The sequence below is a fragment of the Daktulosphaira vitifoliae genome, unplaced genomic scaffold, assembly GCF_025091365.1.
Source record: "Daktulosphaira vitifoliae isolate Bord-2020 unplaced genomic scaffold, ASM2509136v1 Scaffold_1, whole genome shotgun sequence".
NCBI classification, from domain to species: domain Eukaryota; kingdom Metazoa; phylum Arthropoda; class Insecta; order Hemiptera; family Phylloxeridae; genus Daktulosphaira; species Daktulosphaira vitifoliae.
In genome coordinates, this window is record NW_026099572.1 from 22,143,369 (window position 1) to 22,163,358 (window position 19,990).

The 19,990-nt window shown below is 30.6% G+C and overlaps 1 protein-coding gene and 1 long non-coding RNA gene across 3 annotated transcripts in view; one reads left to right on the plus strand and one right to left on the minus strand.

Moving 5' to 3' along the window:
• Positions 1-8,895: 8,895 nt before the first annotated feature.
• Positions 8,896-19,990, minus strand: part of LOC126908154 (uncharacterized) — a 41,181-nt gene continuing 30,086 nt past the window's right edge. Inside the window, exon 3 of the mRNA XM_050690095.1 lies at positions 8,896-9,551. Within this exon, the coding sequence (XP_050546052.1) occupies positions 9,413-9,551 (139 nt within the window). The 3' untranslated portion in view covers positions 8,896-9,412. The remainder of the gene's footprint in view (positions 9,552-19,990) is intronic.
• Positions 11,030-14,579, plus strand: LOC126894835 (uncharacterized). 2 transcript variants are annotated; one of them, XR_007701518.1, is made up of 4 exons: positions 11,030-11,227; positions 11,834-11,865; positions 13,938-14,051; positions 14,485-14,579. It is a non-coding gene; the product is annotated as an uncharacterized LOC126894835 (long non-coding RNA). The 2 variants fall into 2 exon arrangements; XR_007701519.1 differs by lacking the exon at positions 11,030-11,227 and adding an exon at positions 11,347-11,471.

Genomic DNA, 19,990 nt, shown 5'->3' on the forward strand with positions numbered 1-19,990 from the left:
GGACATAGAAAAGTTTTATTATTTAGCACGATGTTTAAAGGGTAGTGCGTCAGAGGCAATAAGAGGAATACCAGTTTCAGGTGACAACTATAGACTTGCGTGGGCTACGTTGAAGGTGCGTTTCGACAAGCCGCGTCAAGTCGCCGCGTCATTAATAGAAAAATTATTAACAGCGCCGAAATCGTCTAACGAGTCTCTAACCGAGCTACATAAATTTCTGGTGACTTTTGATGAAGAGGTATCGTTACTCAACACGATAAAACTACCAGATCTTGGAGATTTTATTTTATTTACGATGGCGTTACGGTATTTACCGACGTATACGGTTAAATTATTCGAAGATCAGCTGTCAAATCGCTTTTCGACTGTAACGGAGTTATTGAATTTCGTAAAACAACGTCTAGACGTGCTTGAGTGCGTGCCACAGGAATCTATTTCAAGGACTCAAAGGCAACTGCCGAGACTTCAAAAAACGTTGCACACAGGGTCCAAAAATAGGACACAACCAATGTCGTTGTCGTTAGTATCCAGTAACAATAAATCGAGCAGTGTGTGGAAAATTTGTAACGGCAGGCATACAGTCTCCAGTTGTAAAACGTTCAAAACCTGGACCACCACCACACGTGTTAATTGGGTACGTGAAAATAAAGTGTTCTTTCGTTATCTTCGTGTCGGTCACTGCGCCCCCGATTGTCAGGCACCGATATCGTGTGACAACTGTACTCAACGACATCACCCGTCATTACACACAGATGATAACGTTCGCATTATGCCGATCTCCAATGTTACAACCAATAGTCAACCGCTTCAAGATGAAACTGTTGTTCCAGCGTGACTCACTGGACACGGCCCGACTGTTGGTCATTCGGTATTATTAGGAACAGTCCTTGTACACATACGCGACTGTGTCAGCGTTTTACACACGGTACGGGCACTTGTGGATTCGGCATCACAAATTAATGCAATAACTTCTGCCTGGGTTACGCGATTAGGACTTTGAGTCACACGATGGACGGCACCGGTTTCTGGTTTGTCAGGGACATTAGTACCAAATGTTCCAGTGTTAGTCACGTGTGTTATACGACCAAGATACGCGACACAGCCTACTTTTACGTTCAACGCATGGATATTTCCTACTAGTAACGTCCAGATGCCTAGTGAAGGTATTGCTGATGACATAGCCGCGAAATATGATAACCTAGCTTTAGCGGATCCGTCATTTGCGGTGCCTAATAATGTGGACTTCTTCGCACGTATACTCGACGGTAATTGCGTATCAGTCAAAGAGTCGCTGCCAGTGGCTTTTGGCTTATTGTTTGGATGGATACTTATCGGTGCAGTGCCCCAGACCAACAAACATACTGAATTGTCGTGCCCAATTTCTCTTGTGTCGTCGGTGGAAAATATAATTAGTAAATTCTGGCTAATAGAAGAACCTGAGGCCTGATGATTTTACTCACGCTGGTCTCTGTGTGAATTATGTATAACGAGAAAAGCTCGCGTGATGAAGATGGACGTTTTGTGGTACCGTTGTTTTTTTTGTCAATCGGTTACGGACAATACTTTTTACGGCTCACGTGCAGTCGCTGTGCGACGTTTTACGTACCTAGAGAAAAAATTAGAGGCTGATAGTCGTTTACGTGAGTCTTATTGTGCATTCAATATTTGGCCTTGGGCCACATGTCTCTCGCTACATCTAAAGGTTTATATTTCACTACTCATCATGCCATTTACAAACGATCAGAAGTCGCTATAAAATTAAGAGTGGTTTTCGACGCGTCGGCTCAAGCGTTTCCTGGGACGTCATTATGTTATCGATGTCTTAACATTATTTCGATTACCACGCTTTACCTTCACGGCTGATACTTACAAAATATATCGGCAAGTTTTAATGTTACCTGAGTATCGATGTTACCAACATATATTGTGGCGCGCGTCGCCTCACGACGAATTACGTGAATACCAGTTATATACGGTAACCTACGGGGTAAATTGTTCACCCTTTACCGCTATTCGAGTCTTGCAAAATATAGCTGAATAGTACTGTGGTGAATTTCCGGCTGTTCGCGGTACATTATTATTCAGCACATATGTAGACGATATTTGTGTGGGTGGTGATACGGTGAAAGAGACGATAAAATTACAGTCAGAGCTTACTACAGTTTAGGTAGAGCGGGTATGGTTTTGAAGAAGTGGGAAAGCAATACAGAAGCCGTTTTAAATAACGTTTCGCCAGATGATCGTGTCATAGATTGCTACCTTTTGATGACAACGACGCCATGGGCACGAAGATGCTCGGGCTACAATGGGACTACCGCAGCGATACATTTTATTACCACGTACAGGCCGTACCAACTATTAATACTAAGCGAGGCATGCTGTCGCTCATAGCCCGCATCTTTGATCCACTCGGTCTGGTCTGTCCGATTATATTTTATGCTAAATATTTGATGCAACGGGTATGGCTTAACGTGGGACAAACCGTTGCCTAGTGACATTTTGGATTTTTGGCGCACATTTGTCGCCGATTTGCCTTCATTACAAGACGTCCGTATACCGCGTTTTATTGTTACCTGACGTGATATCGCGTGTTATATTTGTGGATTCTGTGATGCGTCTGAGAAGGGCTACTCAGCAGTTGTTTATTTACGGTTGTTAGGCTCCAAAACCAAAATGGCCTCATTAAGGCGTCCACTATTCCTCGCCTTGAGCTTTGTGGTGCAGTTTTGTTATCTCGATGGATGGCCCGTCTGAAGTGCACGCTATGTACTCGCCTTCAAATCCTTGGTGTCTATGCATGGTCGGATTCCACTACTGTATTGAGTTGGTTAAATGTCCCCTATGAACATTTTAAAATTTTTGTCTCTAACCGTATTTACAAAATCAATTGATTACTCCCTAGTTGCCGATGGAATTACATTTCGTCTGCCCAAAATCCAGCTGACTGTGAGTCGAGAGGACTTTTGCCCATCGAGCTGGTGAGACACGGGCTATATTGAAATGGACCTGAATTTTTAGTGTCTCCTCTTAACAGTTGAAGTAATGATCTACCCGCCTGTATACCAACAGAATAGTTACCCGAAGTCAAGGCGATTACGATCGTCACTTTAATTACCGGTGCTATTTTTACAGAGGATGAATGGTATAGTCGTTTTTCATCGTATACTCATATGCTACGCGTTGTCGCATACATTTATTGTTTTATTAATCGATGCCGACGACGACCTACTGATAACGGTTCGTTAGTACGTCGTGAATTAGATACTGCGGCTCTTATTATCGCCCATTGTTCACAGCGCTATGAATTTAGTAAACTACATTATGAGCTGTCACACGATTTACCTGTTTCAATAAAACCAGTCGGCCGTTTTCGTCCGTTTATCGACAGTCGCGGTTTAATATGTGTCGGTGGCCGTTTATCTAATGCATAACATCATATCTTTCTAAATTAATTATTCGTCGCTGGCACGAAATCAGTGGCCACAGCGATCCACGCATGGTAATATTATTGATCTACAAACAATATTGGATCTTGTCGGTCAATACACTTATTCGATCACTAATAAGTAAATGTATTATGTGTGTCAAGTTGACAGGAGTACATCCACAGCCTGTGATGGCCGATTTACCCACCTCACGGATTTCCGAAAGTCATGTATTCTCCCGAGTTTGTGTGGATTTTGCGGGACCTATGGTTATGAAGAAACATACATTAAGAAAGGCGAGGGAGTATAAAGTCTATAAAAATCCAAAAGACCTGACCATCGTCGTTAGTCGACTCCAGTGCCTTGTGGCATTCATCAGTCACAGTACTCGGTTGTCGCTGTCCGGCTTACTGCTTAAAGTAAAGTCTTTGTAATTTCTTTTTTAAACCTATCTACTCTCTTTCACAACATTTCAGAGTACTTATGTCTTGCACTTCGTCTGCACCTCGTACCTAGGTATTACCCTTATTCCCTTCCTATAATAACAGCCTTTTGACACCCACAGCTAACCCGGAGTTATTATTTTTAAATTTATATTTTTCTGAATATTTATTGTTTTATATCAAACAATTAATTTTTTTGAATACTAAGTCTAAAGTTATGTTTAAATTAATACTGTGACAATAAATCACTATTTAACTGTTTAAACACGCATTATTGTTAAATAATGTTCAGTACAATAAATGTTTATATAAATAAAATCATACATTAAATTATCTAAAATTTATTATAGTGTAGTTTTGAAAAAATACTACATTTAAGAAGTTTATTATTGATTAATTAAGATACTAATAATGATTTTTTATCAATATTGTATGTTAACAGTCATCTTTGGGATATTTTGTAATATACAATTTATCACTTGTAGTTATTATATAGAGGCAGAAGGATTTGTTGATGAACTTAAAGAAGCAGATGAAGTATGAGTAGCATTCAATCTTGATACTGGATTTTCTTATAATACTAAGCCTGAAATGTTTGAAATGGATTTCGATGATTGGAAAGGTACTATAATCGATAGAGAAGAACCAGGATTTGAAACGTATACCAAAACACAATTTATCTACAAAGATCTTTATTGCGGTGATTTATATAATTTTTTACAATTTATAAGCTCTAATGAATCCTTAATAGAATATGATTCTACTTATGAATACGATCATTTATTGTTGAATGAATCAACTATTCAACAAATGCTAGCTGTAAAACTAAAGGTAGATGTACTAACACAATATTTACAGCCTTTTTGGAAAATGTACATGTTTGCTAATTATATAAAATACCAAACGATGGGGAATATTTTATCGCTGAAATCACATGTTATGACAATTCTAGAAAATATAAAGGATTGTTTATCTTTTTATACTACTAATTACTATCGAAAAAATAATAAATATAATATAACAAATTAATTTTACGCACTAGAAACAAAAAAGATGATTTCAATTATAAAAAAAGTAAAAACAGTAATGCAAATGCAAATGAAAAAAACGACAAAGTGCTGGTTAGATGGTAGTTTGCAACCAGTAATTGATTCGATTGTACCTCCAACTAGCCAAACTCTTCGATCCTTTATGTAACATATAGGTTTAGTGCTTGTGCTTGCCATAATATTTTAATTACTTATAAAATTACACATATATGAACTAAATAAAAAAAAAATATTCACATCAGAGTGGAATTATTTTAATTAACACAAATACACAAAATTTGAACACAATTATTCAAAAAATATGAACTTAACGAAACACTTCTTACGTTCTTTACGGAAACGTATGCGTGAGTTTCGAATTGAAGATCTATTTATAATTAATTTTTCAACGTCTTCACCTAATGCCTTTGCTGTTGAAATTAATATATGAACTGAATCTCTATCACTAATTTTGTATTTATCGAGTGCAGCTGCAAGTTTTAATAAAATCAATACTTACTAGTATTAATTACTACTAGTCGGTTGTTTAACGTACATTTTAGACGGTCCAGGCTAGTTAAAATCATCTTCAGCAACGTCAGACTCTGAAGATGAGCACATTTCTACTTGCGCATCTAAAATACATACTTAATTATTAAATAATAATTCAAAAACAACATTAAACTTACTCAATGACTGTATCTCGTCATAGCTTCTTTTACGTCTTTTTTCGGACATCTTTAAATTGTCATTGGCTCTTTTTTCTTTTTGTGCAATATTCATGTCAACTCCTAACATAATACCACGACGTCCTTTTTGTCTTTGCATTTATAAAAAATCTCTATCTTCTTGTAATGAAATTAAATTAAGGGCATCAACTTGAGCAATAACAAACAAATCATTTAGTTTTGAACTAAATGTTTCATTTTTTTTTTGATTGAGTGTCAGATTTTCTGTATTGCAGTTTTTGTAAATTTCTCCATTCATCGTAATATTTTTGAAATCTTTTTATGCAATACTGTTCAGAACTGATAGGTATATGCTCTTTTTGACAAATAATAATTATCTCTTTTATTTGTAGTATAATTATTAACACATATACTAAATATCACATATATATGAATAAAGCCAAAAATCATCTAAGGAATGTTTCCCTTTTAGGGTAATAAAAATAACTATTTATCAACACATGTTTCAAACCAGTCCCCTACAATTCATTAACTACGCCCACGGCAGGGTTTATATCACAATTAACCAATCACAAATAATTATCCAACATCTTAGGAATTTCAATAGAGATCGCTGGCTTACTTCATCCGGCGTATAAAAAGCCATTTTTTCTCGTAAAAACCTCCTCTTCTTTTGGATTTCTCTGGACTTCTTTTGACGATTTTCTGCGGCAGCGACTGCGACGACTACCCTCTAAATATTCTCTTACATGGAATCTGCGTCAGTATAAGTAAATATTTTGTCCCTGTAACTTAGTTTTTTTTTATATGTATCATCCTAAGTGGTGAACATTGTCTTAGATGATTTATTGATATTTTACACAGGAACAAGTTTTTATTTATTTTATTATCACCTAATGTTCTCACGACAAATAGACACTATCTCTATTTTTTATATAAAGGTTTTATATATTATTATGCCCTTCATTTCTGGACAGCCTCAAATGTGCCGGAAAGAGTGAAGAAGCGTAATTTTATTTATTTAGACATAGTTTGTAATATATGAGAATTTTAAATATTATTGTGCTCTTCATTTCTGGACAGCCTCAAATGTGCCGAAAAGAGTGAAGAAGCGTAATTTTATTTATACAGTCATAATAGCCTTTACATTATCGTATATTCATAATAAAGCTTATTGTGCCCTACATTTATGAACAGCCTTAAATGTGCCGAACTAACTGAAGAAGCATAATTTGTGATTAGAATTAATTAGTTTTAGTAGTAGTACTTTATGCCTGTGTACCCGCCAGCCCTAAGGGACTATGCCAATTACCTTTCGGCAACGTGTAGGCAGTTGAGGTACAGAGTAGTACTAAACTTATAAAAAGAGTATTTTTGAAGTGCGCTATATCCGTCGACAAGCCAGTTCTAGAGCTAGTAGTCCGGGTAGAGTTCATCATAAAATATATAGTCCGTAAGATAGGAAACTACATCTTGGAAATATTCTCTGCGTGTGTACCCGCCAGCCATAAAGGACTATACCAAATACCTTTCGGTAACGTGTAGACAGTTGACGTAAAGGATAGTAAAAGGTGTATTGAAATAATATTTAAAATATATTAGCGAGGTAACTGTGTCCGCGCCAGCCAAGGCTTTACGCTGAAAAACGCTGGGCCACCACAGTCTTGTTAATTATATTTTGAATATAGATAGACATATTCTTATAATTATATTTTGACTAGTTCAGAGTAAATTTTAAGAATATCGATATCGACATAGGGAATTCATCGAAAATATTATTAGTAAAAACATAGTATAATATAAAAGGAATTTAAAGAAAATAAAAAAAAAAGTTGACAAATTATAATTGACGCAGGTCCCATTGTAGAGAATCCCCTTTTTTACGATTTATATACACAGAGATACTAATTTATCGAAATAAACGCAAGACAGTATAAACGACTGTTAACACTGAAAGAAGAAATCACCATAAAACCAACTCAATCAATTACTAAAGGAAATAAATGTAAGTGCGAATATTAATTTGCATGTCTTACTTCTAAAAAAAATCACGTAATAAACAAAAATAAGAATAAATGAGGTAGGGATATTTTATTATTTGATAAATAAATAAAGTTCGACCCCGAGATACGACTCTATTCTTTCGTTCTTCCCCTTTCTTTATTACGCTTTTTTTTTTGTTTATAACATATTGTCAGTTTAGAGCTTTCAAGTATACTCAGGTTAACATGACGATTATTAAAAAAAAAACCGATAGTACTTGTCTTATTGACAGTGATTTACTACCAATAATTTGGTTTGATGGGAAACCAATCAAAAATATAAATGTATCTTTTCGTAAAGTTTTCTGTGAGGCCATTTTAATATGTATTAAAAAAAATTTAAAAATATGAAAATTATTGTAAACACTAAAATGTATACGATCTAAAAATGATCATAAGGGCGCAGTAGAACTAATGAAAACAATAACCAGACAAATGTATAGTAAGGACAAATATTAGTAAGGGTTTTGATAAAGTATACATCGTCTTTTTAGTCATTCTCGTAATAAATTGTGACTTGATGGCTTGATAAAAGTTTATTCAAGATTATACATTGATGTTATGATATTTTACGAAAATTACCACGAGATGAAAAACTACAACTAACATTCACTTTATTTTGTGAGTTTTTAACAACAAAATTATATATATTGACTTTTTATACGTAAATAATAAGTAAATCAAAAGATTGTTCAGAATATAATTTTAAACATTTGATTTTACGATTTTGTTTTGATTCCATTATATCACGCGCTGCACTAAAAAGAAACAATGAAAAATGTACGGTTATTCAAAATTTTTGAATTTTCAAACTTTAGGCCTTTTGTGTCACGGGTTAATCTTTTCTGATTTACCTGAAACATTGTGTAACTCATTTTTTTAATATTGGAACTAATTGAGATTGTATAATTTTTAAATTTTACTAAATTAATTTTAAGAACCACCCTAGTGAACATTTATCCAAAGTTTTTCAACCTTATCACGATCTCCCAATCACCCCATCCCTAAAGGATATTGAAAAATCCTTCGAATCCCCTTTACCTGTGACATAAGCTCAAAGACTAGCTACCCAATACACATAAGCTTGGAAATATGTTCTAAGCTAGTTATATGTTACCCATAAAGAAAAGCTCACAATAGATTTTTACTTTTAAATAAAAATTTAAAGTTGTGTTAGATTTATTATAAAAAAACACATCATAGTAAAATCGAAGCTAATAAAATAATTAAAATAAGATTTAATGTTTTAAATATAATTTGATATTTATTTCCATAATAAGAAAAATAAAACATTATTATTCAATGAACAAATTAAATTAAATTAAAATATTCACCAAAACAAAATTCACTTTAATATTTCTAAGTGTCATTTAGTTTTAAATAAAAATATTCTAAGACCAAATAAATTAGACGATAATTAGATTTTATCCCATAATAAACTGGTTATTTTGTATTTTAAATAAGAGAACCCTGTTTTGGTGATCATTATTATAAGTAATAATATAACATTACAATGTAATAAAAATAATTTATGTTATAAGCATGAAATATTATAATTAATTCTTTTAAATTACATAAGTTTGATTATTTAGTCAACCATAATACGAACAAAATCTATGAATTCATAGTTTTTTAAATAATTTAAATACTCGAAGTACAATGGATCATTTTTCATAATTTAACTGGTAAAATAAAAACCTTTAACCGTTCAAACATTATTAATTTTAATATTATTGGACACTCAAAATTAAATTTAGATTAAGATTTATGACAACAATTATAATATTATAGGTCAAGAAATTTTTCTTCTTGCCGCTTCCGACTTTTAGTTTTATTGTAGTCCGAACTAAATTGTTTGAACGACCATAAAACTCTAAGTTTATGCTTAAATATATTTTTAAAATATTCTAAAAATATATTAAACCTTTCGAAATTATCATTCAAGCCTATGTTATCAGAGATATTTTGAAAATCCTCTATTTTTTCTTTTTTTTCATTGCTTATTTGAACTAATTTCATTAATGCATTAGTTTTCTCAATTGAATTCATGTTATATATTTCGTTATTTACTTCTATTTGTAATATTTCAAATGACTCAACAACAAATGATTTTTCTATCATGTATTCAACCTTTCCGATGATTTTATTATTTACATCATCATAGTATTCAAAGTGTTTTCCTGGTTTAATTAATAACAAAGCTGGGAAATTTGAAAAATCAGGAATTAACAAATTAAATGTATACTTATTATGTCGCAAGAAATTACGCATTTCTTTATTATACTGAATCATAATTTTTCCATCCTTATTTCTTAAATACATTAAATGCTTTCTAATTAAATGTAAAGTTACGACTCTAAAAATGTTAAAGATTTTATCATGATAAACTCTAATTTTAGAAATCCATATATCAAACCAATAATAATTCTTTGCGGCTTGACATGCAATATTAATATCTTTGATAATGTCTTCGTAAGTTTTCTCACTTTGTTCACCGAAATCCATTATTATAGTTTTCAACATATCTGTATTTTGAATAATATCGTGAAGATAAATTATCTTAAGAGAAACCCAATCTTCTACTTCTTCACCGTGCAGTAAAATATTATTAATATTATTTCTATTTACCATTACTGTCTTTACTTTTTCTATCATTGAAATATTCTCATGTTTTTCTAGTGCGTAAAATTCATCTCTTACATTGTAGTTATTATTTTTTCGACAGTTATTAGTTGTATAAAACGATAAACAATTGTTTATATTTTGTAGAATTGTCATAACATGTGATTTCATCGATAAAATATTCGATTGGTATTTTATATAAATTGCAAACATGTACATTTTCCAAAAAGGCTGTAAATATTGTATTAGTACATCTACCTTTAATTGTACAGCTAGCATTTGTTGAATAATTGATTCATTCAACAATAAAAGATCGTATTCATAAGTAGAATCATATTCTATTAAGGATTGAATGGAGTTTATGAATTGCAAAAAATTATATAAATCACCGCAATAAAGATCTTTGTAGATAAATTCTGTTTTGGTATATGTTTTATATCCTGGTTCAGGTTTCTCGAGAATCATATATTTCCAATCATCGAAATCCATTTCAAACTTTTCAGGGTTAGTATTATAAGAAAATCCAGTATCAAGATTCAATGCTACTTCAAGTTTTTCTGTTTCTTCAAGTTCATCAATAAATCCTGCCGCCTCTCTAAAATAACTACAAGTGATAAATTGTATATTACAAAATATCCCAAAGATGACTATTAACACACAATATTGATAAAAAATCATTATTAGTATCTTAATTAATCAATAATAAACTTCTTAAAAGTAGTACTTATTCAAAACTACACTATAATAAATTTTAGATATTTAATGTAAGATTTTATTTATATAAACATTTATTATACTGAACACTATTGAAAAAAATGTGTTTAAACAGTTAAAAAGTGATTTATTGTCACAGTATTAATTTAAACATAACTTTAGACTTAGTATTCAAAAAAAAAATGAATTGTTTGATATGAAATTGAGTAAAATCGATTTTCTTATGAAAAAACAAAAATTATTCAGAAAAATATAAATTTAAAAGTAATAACTACGTCATAGTATCTAATTCCGTCTAAATTTTAAAGCTACAAGTTTTACTGAACCACAATTAAAGGAATTTAAAACATTTTCCTAAAATAATTTTGCGAATATTTGTCTAATATAAGTTTCAGCAATAATTTAACTTACGACTTAAATTTTATATGTATTTTTCACTAAAATTCCAATTGATTAATTTCATAAGATCAACTCTATATTAATACTTTTAGAACAACATTTTATACATGTACGTGAATATCCAAACAGACACATTATTATCTTTATACACTACACTGCCCTTAGTTGGTTTTGATTTGTCTTGCGACAGATTTTTAAATTAAACTTTTTGTGTGCTTTAAGTTATGAGCCTGGATAGTGCACGGAATAACTTCTGTGCCTTTTACCTAGAAACTTCTCTTTTTATCAAAAATAGGAAAATTTAGTTAAGACTGTAGTTAAATTATTCATTATAAACATTATATTTATAAAAATAACGTTCATAATCTAGTTTAAGAATAATTAGTATGTAACTGAGTAATTCTTTGATTACAATCAACTTATTTTAACCAAAAAAGAAATATTAATAATAATTTTTTTGTTTTATTTCAGTAACATATTTTACTCAATTCAATACAGTAATGGTAATATTAATTATTTTTTATATTTTATTCTAATACATTAGAAATGTATCAACTTTATACTTTCTTATGTTAATATATATGAATAACTAGTTTATTTATTAAAATTATCAAATTGAGGAAATGACTGTTTGATATAACTTTTGGACTAGTATTTCGGAAATTATTGACATATTTATATGTAAGTGAGAGGAAGAGTATGGCCGAAAGATGTTTAATCAAATAAAAGCAACACAATCCTCACCTCCAGTCGTTACTTTAAATTGTCAATAATTTCTGGAATACTGGTCAAAATGTTATGAGACAGTTATTTTCTTATTTATATCATTAACTTATAAATAAAGTAGATAGTTATAATTAATTAGCTTATTTAATACATACACAGAGTATTCAGTATGTAAAGATACAGGTCAGTTGTTACAATGAGAACGATAGAAACCCGTTTCCTTACTTACTAAACATCCTATATATGGTAGAACAAATTTAACTGACAAATCAGGCGAGTGGATAAAATTTATACTGGTGTATATTTAATCCCATTTTTATTATCATAATAAATTTAAATAACAATAATTGTCCATTCAGGAAAATGAATAATGGGGAAATGGATCAGTGAAAAGAATTTAGGGAAAATGGCCAGTCGGGAAATTTGCTTGTAGTTTATTTTTATAATGGATACTACTCCCGTACAATATAACCACTTGACGTATTAAAATGCTTGTAGCTCAAAAAATAATCGCCCTAAAGATGTTTATAACCCATTTAATTTTTTTGCATGAACATTACTAAAAAAGAGCTATTTTCAAATTTTGAAAAACTAAAATATAAAAATTTTAATATTTATTTATTCATTTGTTTATTAGAGACAAATAATAAAATGTGCTTTTAACGTAGTCATAAACTGTAAAAATTTATATAAAAAAAATTAATACAAAATATTTTCTGAGTCATAGTTTATTAAAAATGTCATAACCTGATGGGATACCATGTATATGTCTCCTTTTGAAAAAGTAAAGTTGATATCCTTATAGTTAGGGCCGAAGTTATATTCATTTTTAAATTTTGTTAAATTATCCCTAACACACCATCAGCCAGTAGAAATTTGTATTAATTAACTTCAAAACTTAACTAAATTATTTTTATTTTTCGATTAAATAGATAGTTTATGATAAAATATCACCTTATAAATTTTTTTTCATTAACATTTTATTTTATTCTATAATATTTTATGATAAATAATGAATATCATAATTCACACAAATGATAAGGGGAGAAACAACTGTTGTTCGGAGGGCCTAATTACCCTACTTTGTGGTTGCTTTTATGTTAGTCTAAGTTAGATTCATTATTAATTAATAAATTAATGTATTACTGAAGGCGATGTAACGATATCATCCTTTGAGTAGATAATAATTGAAGGTGCAGTTACTTTTGTAATATTTATTCGAAAACAACTGAAGAATTGTAATGTTTTATATTTCCATATGGCCCATAATCGTACTTTTGAAATCGACCTAATAATAATGTCAAATATTATTATTAATGTTTTTGGAATTCATTGAAGTTAAAAAACGGCCTATTTAAAGACTATTATTTATAAAATTTAATAAATTAATTGTTAACTGTTGAACTTGAATTATATATCTAACCCTTTTTCAATTTGAATAACGTAAAATAAAATGGAACATTAACAATATCGGTTATCTTTTTTAAAATTACTAACATTTTAACTATTCTCAAACACGTACTATGAAGGGAAAAGAAGTTATGGGGCTAGAGCTTTGAGATTTAAGGGTTTAAAATTATTTATTACAAAATACTATGTACTATAAAACAGTCGTAATCGTGGGGAGATAAAGTTGTTATACTCCACATTTTCAAAATAATTATATAGTGAAAATACATTTTTATTCGTTTGGAAGGGAAAAAATTTTCTTATGTATATCCCCCCCAGACGAAACCCTAATTACGCCACTGAAATATAAAGTTTTAATTATACCTACGTTACAGGAACTACATTTAATTTTGAAAACTGCCTCTGTCAATATTTTAACCAGAGTTTGATTATATTATAGAATATTTTGATGTACCTGATATCACTGATTGAAACACGTGAACAATATATTTTGAAGAAACTGGTTGGGGATAAGTTCTCACAAAATCGGCAATAACATTCTAGTATAACACAAGTATGATTTTAGTTCATTGTAACAAGTAATAATATTGATTTATAATATAAAAATTATCATTATTGTAATAAGGAATATGAGTATAGAAGTATCAAATAAAAATACTCAATTTTTAATTGATTTATCCATAGCCATGAACATGTTTATGGATACGATTCTACACATGCCGCATTTGTAGAATTTCACATCAGTTATGCTAAAATAAACTAACTTTATTTTATGTAGGATATGAGGAAACTTATTAATTTGTGTATTTGATAATAATAAAAACTATTACTATTATTTCTAAAAACCTAGTGTTTAACCTTTTGTAATCTTAGGCATCTTAGGTGCAACTAGAATAACATTTTTGAGGTTACTAATTATATTTTTCCCCTATTTCAGAAATTACTTGAATATATCAATATTTTTATGAATTTAAAAAAAATTCTAGGTGCTGTTTCGTCAACAGGGATTAAACAGGGGTTAAGCCTCCTCTAACCGACCAGTAGTGACAATGATAATTGTATTACTATAAAAATCTGGTNTATAGAATATTTTGATGTACCTGATATCACTGATTGAAACACGTGAACAATATATTTTGAAGAAACTGGTTGGGGATAAGTTCTCACAAAATCGGCAATAACATTCTAGTATAACACAAGTATGATTTTAGTTCATTGTAACTAGTAATTATATTGATTTATAATATAAAAATTATCATTATTGTAATAAGGAATATGAGTATAGAAGTATCAAATAAATTTACTCCATTTTTAATTGATTTATCCATAGCCATTGGTTATGAAGTGGAATTATTAATGTTAATGAATCGAACGCTCACTTAGATTAATTTGTTTGATATTTTTTAATTCTGAGATTAATGTAATAAATATTAAATTTATTCAGAATAAATAAAATTTACAAAACATTTGTTCTTGATTTTTATTTATAATTTAAACTTAAATGAAAATATTTAAATATAAATGTGACTTAGAGCGCGTCGCTGATGGTTCAGCAGTGGAACGTACACTGATTAGACTTATACTACAATAGTCACATTGCTGACCAGATAAACAAAGGTAAAAATACAATATTATATTATGTCTCGCGCTAACATACCGGCTACCATTTTACACTTATAAGATCCAATTAAGACAAGTGCACCAACAGCTGGTGTGAGATCGGCTGAGGTGTGCCACTTAAATTTTGATTGCAATGTTGACAAGTATTCAGTTCGCCAACGTTCCCAAACTTGTTGTACCAATTGTGTGACTCTTTGCCATCGTTTTAATCGCCCAGGTGTGATGTTTATAACGTCTGGATATCAATTAATGATCGACCGATGAGAAAGTGAGCTGGAGTTAGTGCACTAAGATCTGAAGGATCCGTAGATAATGGTATCAAGGGTCGTAAGTTTAAACGCGCTTCGATGCGAACTAATACAGTGTTTAACTCTTCAAAAGTAAGTGATGCTTCACCTAATGTTCTCGTTAAATGTCCCTTTACTGATTTCACTGCCGACTCCCATAAACCGCCAAAGTGTGGTGAACGGGCTGGAATGAATCGTCATTCCACATTGACAGAGGCAAGGCAATTTTTTACAGCTTGGTGTTTTTTTGATCAAAATACATTTTTTAATTCCTTCAATTTATTGTTGCTTCCTGCGAAATTTGTGGCGTTATCTGAATATATAAATTTTTCGATACCCCGACGACACCACATTCGTTTCAGTGCATTTAAAAACGCATTTGTTGTTAAGTTACCAACTAGTTCAATATGAACGGCCTTACATGAAAAGCGCACGAAAATACATACATATTCCTTTATTTTAGTAGAGTTCCGTCGTAAACTATTTTTAAAATAGATAGGCCCACAAAAATCCACGCCAGTTGCATAAAATGTTTTATCGAAACTTGTAACTCGCGTGCTCGGTAAGATGCCCATAATCGGTTGAAATACCTTTGGTTTAGATTTGAAACAAGATGTATATTTATGCACACTACCATAATTTATTTTCTGTTAGTGCTTTTGGACTGCATTCTCGGGATTATCTCTTGATCGTACGTGCTTCCATTGCGCAGCCATATAAGTGTTATATATTTCTCCGACGCGGTGAGAAACAAACGTTTTCCATCGAGAGGATGGTGAATTTATCCATGTCAGAACGATTTGTGAATCTGGCCAATATCATATTTTACTTGTACAACAATAATTATTATACTTTGGAATTAACTTATTGACGAGACACACTGATAATACGGCGGCACACAGTTCCAGTCGCGCGAGTGAAATTATTTTTAACGGAGTGACTTGTGATTTTAACGCAATAAGTCGAACTATACGCGACCCGTCTGTGTCTGTTGCCATTAAATAAATACACGATCCGTATGCACTCATAGACGCGTCCGCAAAAGCGTGAATTTGCATGTCGCACACGTTGTCACAACCAATTATTCTTCGTGGTATTTTTATTTTTTCGATATCTACTACTTCATTACGATACGTTTCCCATTCCCGACTAATGTGTGCGGGCATCTTGTCGTCCCAACCCGTTTTCAGTTCCCATAGTTGTCGCATTATCTTTTTCGCTGATACTACAACCGGTACAATTAGTCCAAGCGGGTCAAATATTGTCGCTATAGTAGATAATATTGTACGTTTAGAAATTGATTGTTTACTTGATTCGATGTTATTATATTTGTATTGATAATAATCATCACATGGATTCCACAACAAGCCCAACGTTTTTATTGCGCTGCCGTCAATATTCATAACTAGAATAATAATAATAATAATTGCGAGGTTTATAATAAATGTTTACAGAAACATGCAAAAAATGTTATGATGGTTCCATCAAAAGGTATATAAGTAAGTACATTGTCTGAAATTACTAGAGCATTTACAGTTGTATAAGCGGGGAACNTAGAGCATATGCAGTTGTATAAGCGGGGAACGTGGCTGATGCTTCAATTTCATTACGTAAGTCAAAAGACGGGACTGTAATTGTGTTGGTTTGCTTTGACTATCAATCACTGCAATAGAATTATTATAATGTTATTAAAAAATAAAATTAACTATGGTTAAAATAAAAATGTCTATACATTTGTCGGTTAAATCACAAAGCATTTGTATGATGGATTTGTACCGCACATACTTGTACAGTATTCATTATAACATGTAAAAATGTTAAATTTCACGATGTAATGAAGAATATGAATATGAAAAAACTATCTATAAAGATCTGTACCTGTTTCTATACTTCATCCATTAACATGTATAACACTAGAAATAATTGCTAATTATGTTAGCATTAATGTATTATTATTAATATTATACACAAAATATGAAAAAAAAAACTTACAACAAAAACAAACTTATTATTTAGAAATTATAAATACCACTCTGAATATTCATCTACGGTCTTGCNTGAATAATGAGTGGTGTATGTATTATAACACATCAAATAAAATTAAGATAGGTAATGAACATTCATCTTGTTTACGTGATACAATTAAGTTGTACATGCAAACAAGATCTATCATACGGCAATTTTTAAATTCATTCCTCAACTTTTGACTGCTACTTGTAAATAAGTTAAGTATTTCTGTACAATTAAAATTATCTAAGTAAACATAATTTTCAACCTTTATAAAGTAAATTAGTTTTGTTCAATAACTATTAGTTTTAATTTTACTATCATAAGTATTACTAATAAATTGTTTACCTTCAAGCCAACGTTTATGCTGATAATCAGACTCTACGGTGAATAGACTTTCATACAATTCTCGTAAATAAATCTCCAGATCGATCGATGAGCGTTCAATTAAATCGTTAATAATTGCCTCATATTTTTCATATTCTGCGTTATTAACGAAATATTCGACCACTACATCGGCCCAAATGTTCATATATTGTCCGTTAAGGTAGGCATATCTTAATAATGCCCTATGTTGATAACATTTAAAATATTAATTTAATAACAACTAAAATATTTAAAATTGTAATTTCCTATTTTAACATATAAAATATATGTTAATGATATATGAAGAATATTATTACATTAATGTTATTATTATAAGGGTAATATCTTCAACAAAATACGAATTGTAATCATTTGACGTATCGTTGATAAAAGTAGGTCAAGTGAGGGTTGACAAAATAATTCGTAGCCACAAAAAAACCACATAGTAAAATAGTATTAACCTGAATAAGAAATTTCTTTACACGAGGGGAGACTATAGTGATGGGATCCTTGATATTTATTGAAGTTATTGAATCTAAATGGGATAAAATTCAAATGATTTGAAAATTCTATTCTAACTCAAAAAAAAAAAATGCAAAATTTTAGAAGCCACAAACGGATTTGAACCTCGTACCCTAGGCGTTAAAGATCAATTATATACTACTCAAATGATTTGAAAATTTTATTCTAATTCGAAAAAAATGCAAAATATTAATGCCCACAGAAGGATCTGAAACTCGTACCGTAAGTGTGAATAACACAAGTATTACCTGTTCGGCAACTGTTCGCTGCTTATGACACATGATAAAATTGGCTATTTAAGCTAACTCAAATTTAAAAATTACTTTTTCGACTTTAAAATAGTAAAAAACTTTAAATAAGTTTAACTACTTATGTCTTATGAACTTTATTCAATGTCAATTAAATCATATAATATTCATGAAAGTCAGTGTATTCCCCTTGTAAGATATTTTAAAATAAAATAAAGTACAAAACCTAGGATTTTAACACAAAAATAGTATATTTTTGAATACGGTTCAATTGCGCTTAGAAGATAGGTCGTCGGAACAAATTTTTTTTCTTAATTTTATAGAACATTACATAAACTTTAATTTTATTTATGTTTAAAGGATGCAGTATTTCCGGAACATTTTCAAAAGTTAAGTTGAAAAAGTTAGTTTTTTGTGAAAAAGTTGTCATTTTAAATCCCCCTCTGTGAGCAGAATAAATGTTAGATTTTCAAACAAAATGATATTAAATGAAAGATAAATATCTAAGATTTTAGTATAAAAAAAAATTATGTTGGTTTGTTTATTTTTGAAAAAATTATGGAAGTTTTAACAAAAAAAAGTAAAAAAATTGACAAAATTTACCGCTTTTTAAATTTGTAATTTTTTTGGAAAAAGCATACGGTAGCCATTTTCTCTATGAAGACAAAATAAAGTCCGATTTTAGCTTCGATGCGAAGCTGAGAAGGTATTGGTTTTACTAAGATGTGTTTTTTTTTTTTTTTTTNAGTTCTTTTGGTTATTTCGATTTTATTTTTATCATGTAGCATATAGTCTTTTTTTGTAATTTTTTTTTTTTTTTTTTTTTTTGTGTCTGTTACCACTTTTTCTCAGCTCTCACCGAACGGATTTCTTTCAACGATACGTCAAAAGATCACGAATTGTATCTAGTCGAAGACATTACCTTTAAAAATTGAAAAAAATTCCCTCGTTCCCCGTAAATGGGGGAAACCTCCAAAAAAAAACCCAGCACAGGGGGGTCGCGGCACAGTTGTGACGTGGTATAGTTGGATCAAGTATAATGATATCTGATAGTGATTAAAATCACTATCAAAAATAAACGCTTCGATGCAAATCTTTAGATAGTGTTTAATTTAAAAAAAATTGGTGTTTTATTCCAAAAGCTACTTGATCTGCTGGTTCCTTATTAATATCTCGATAAAGATAAAGTATGTCAAATGAAAAAGGGTTTATTAAAAAATATTATTTCTCATAAAAAAATTGTGTGGATCCATTAAATTTTCAGTAAGTTATAGCATTATAAAGTTACATATTATATAAATAATAAAATCGAGAATTTTCAAACAAAAATAGCATTCGGTAGCCATTTTCGCCGTGAAGACAAATCTAGAGGTCAAATTTTTTTTTTTCAAATTAAAGTATATTACATTAGCTTTAATTTAAGATATATATAAAAGTGTCAG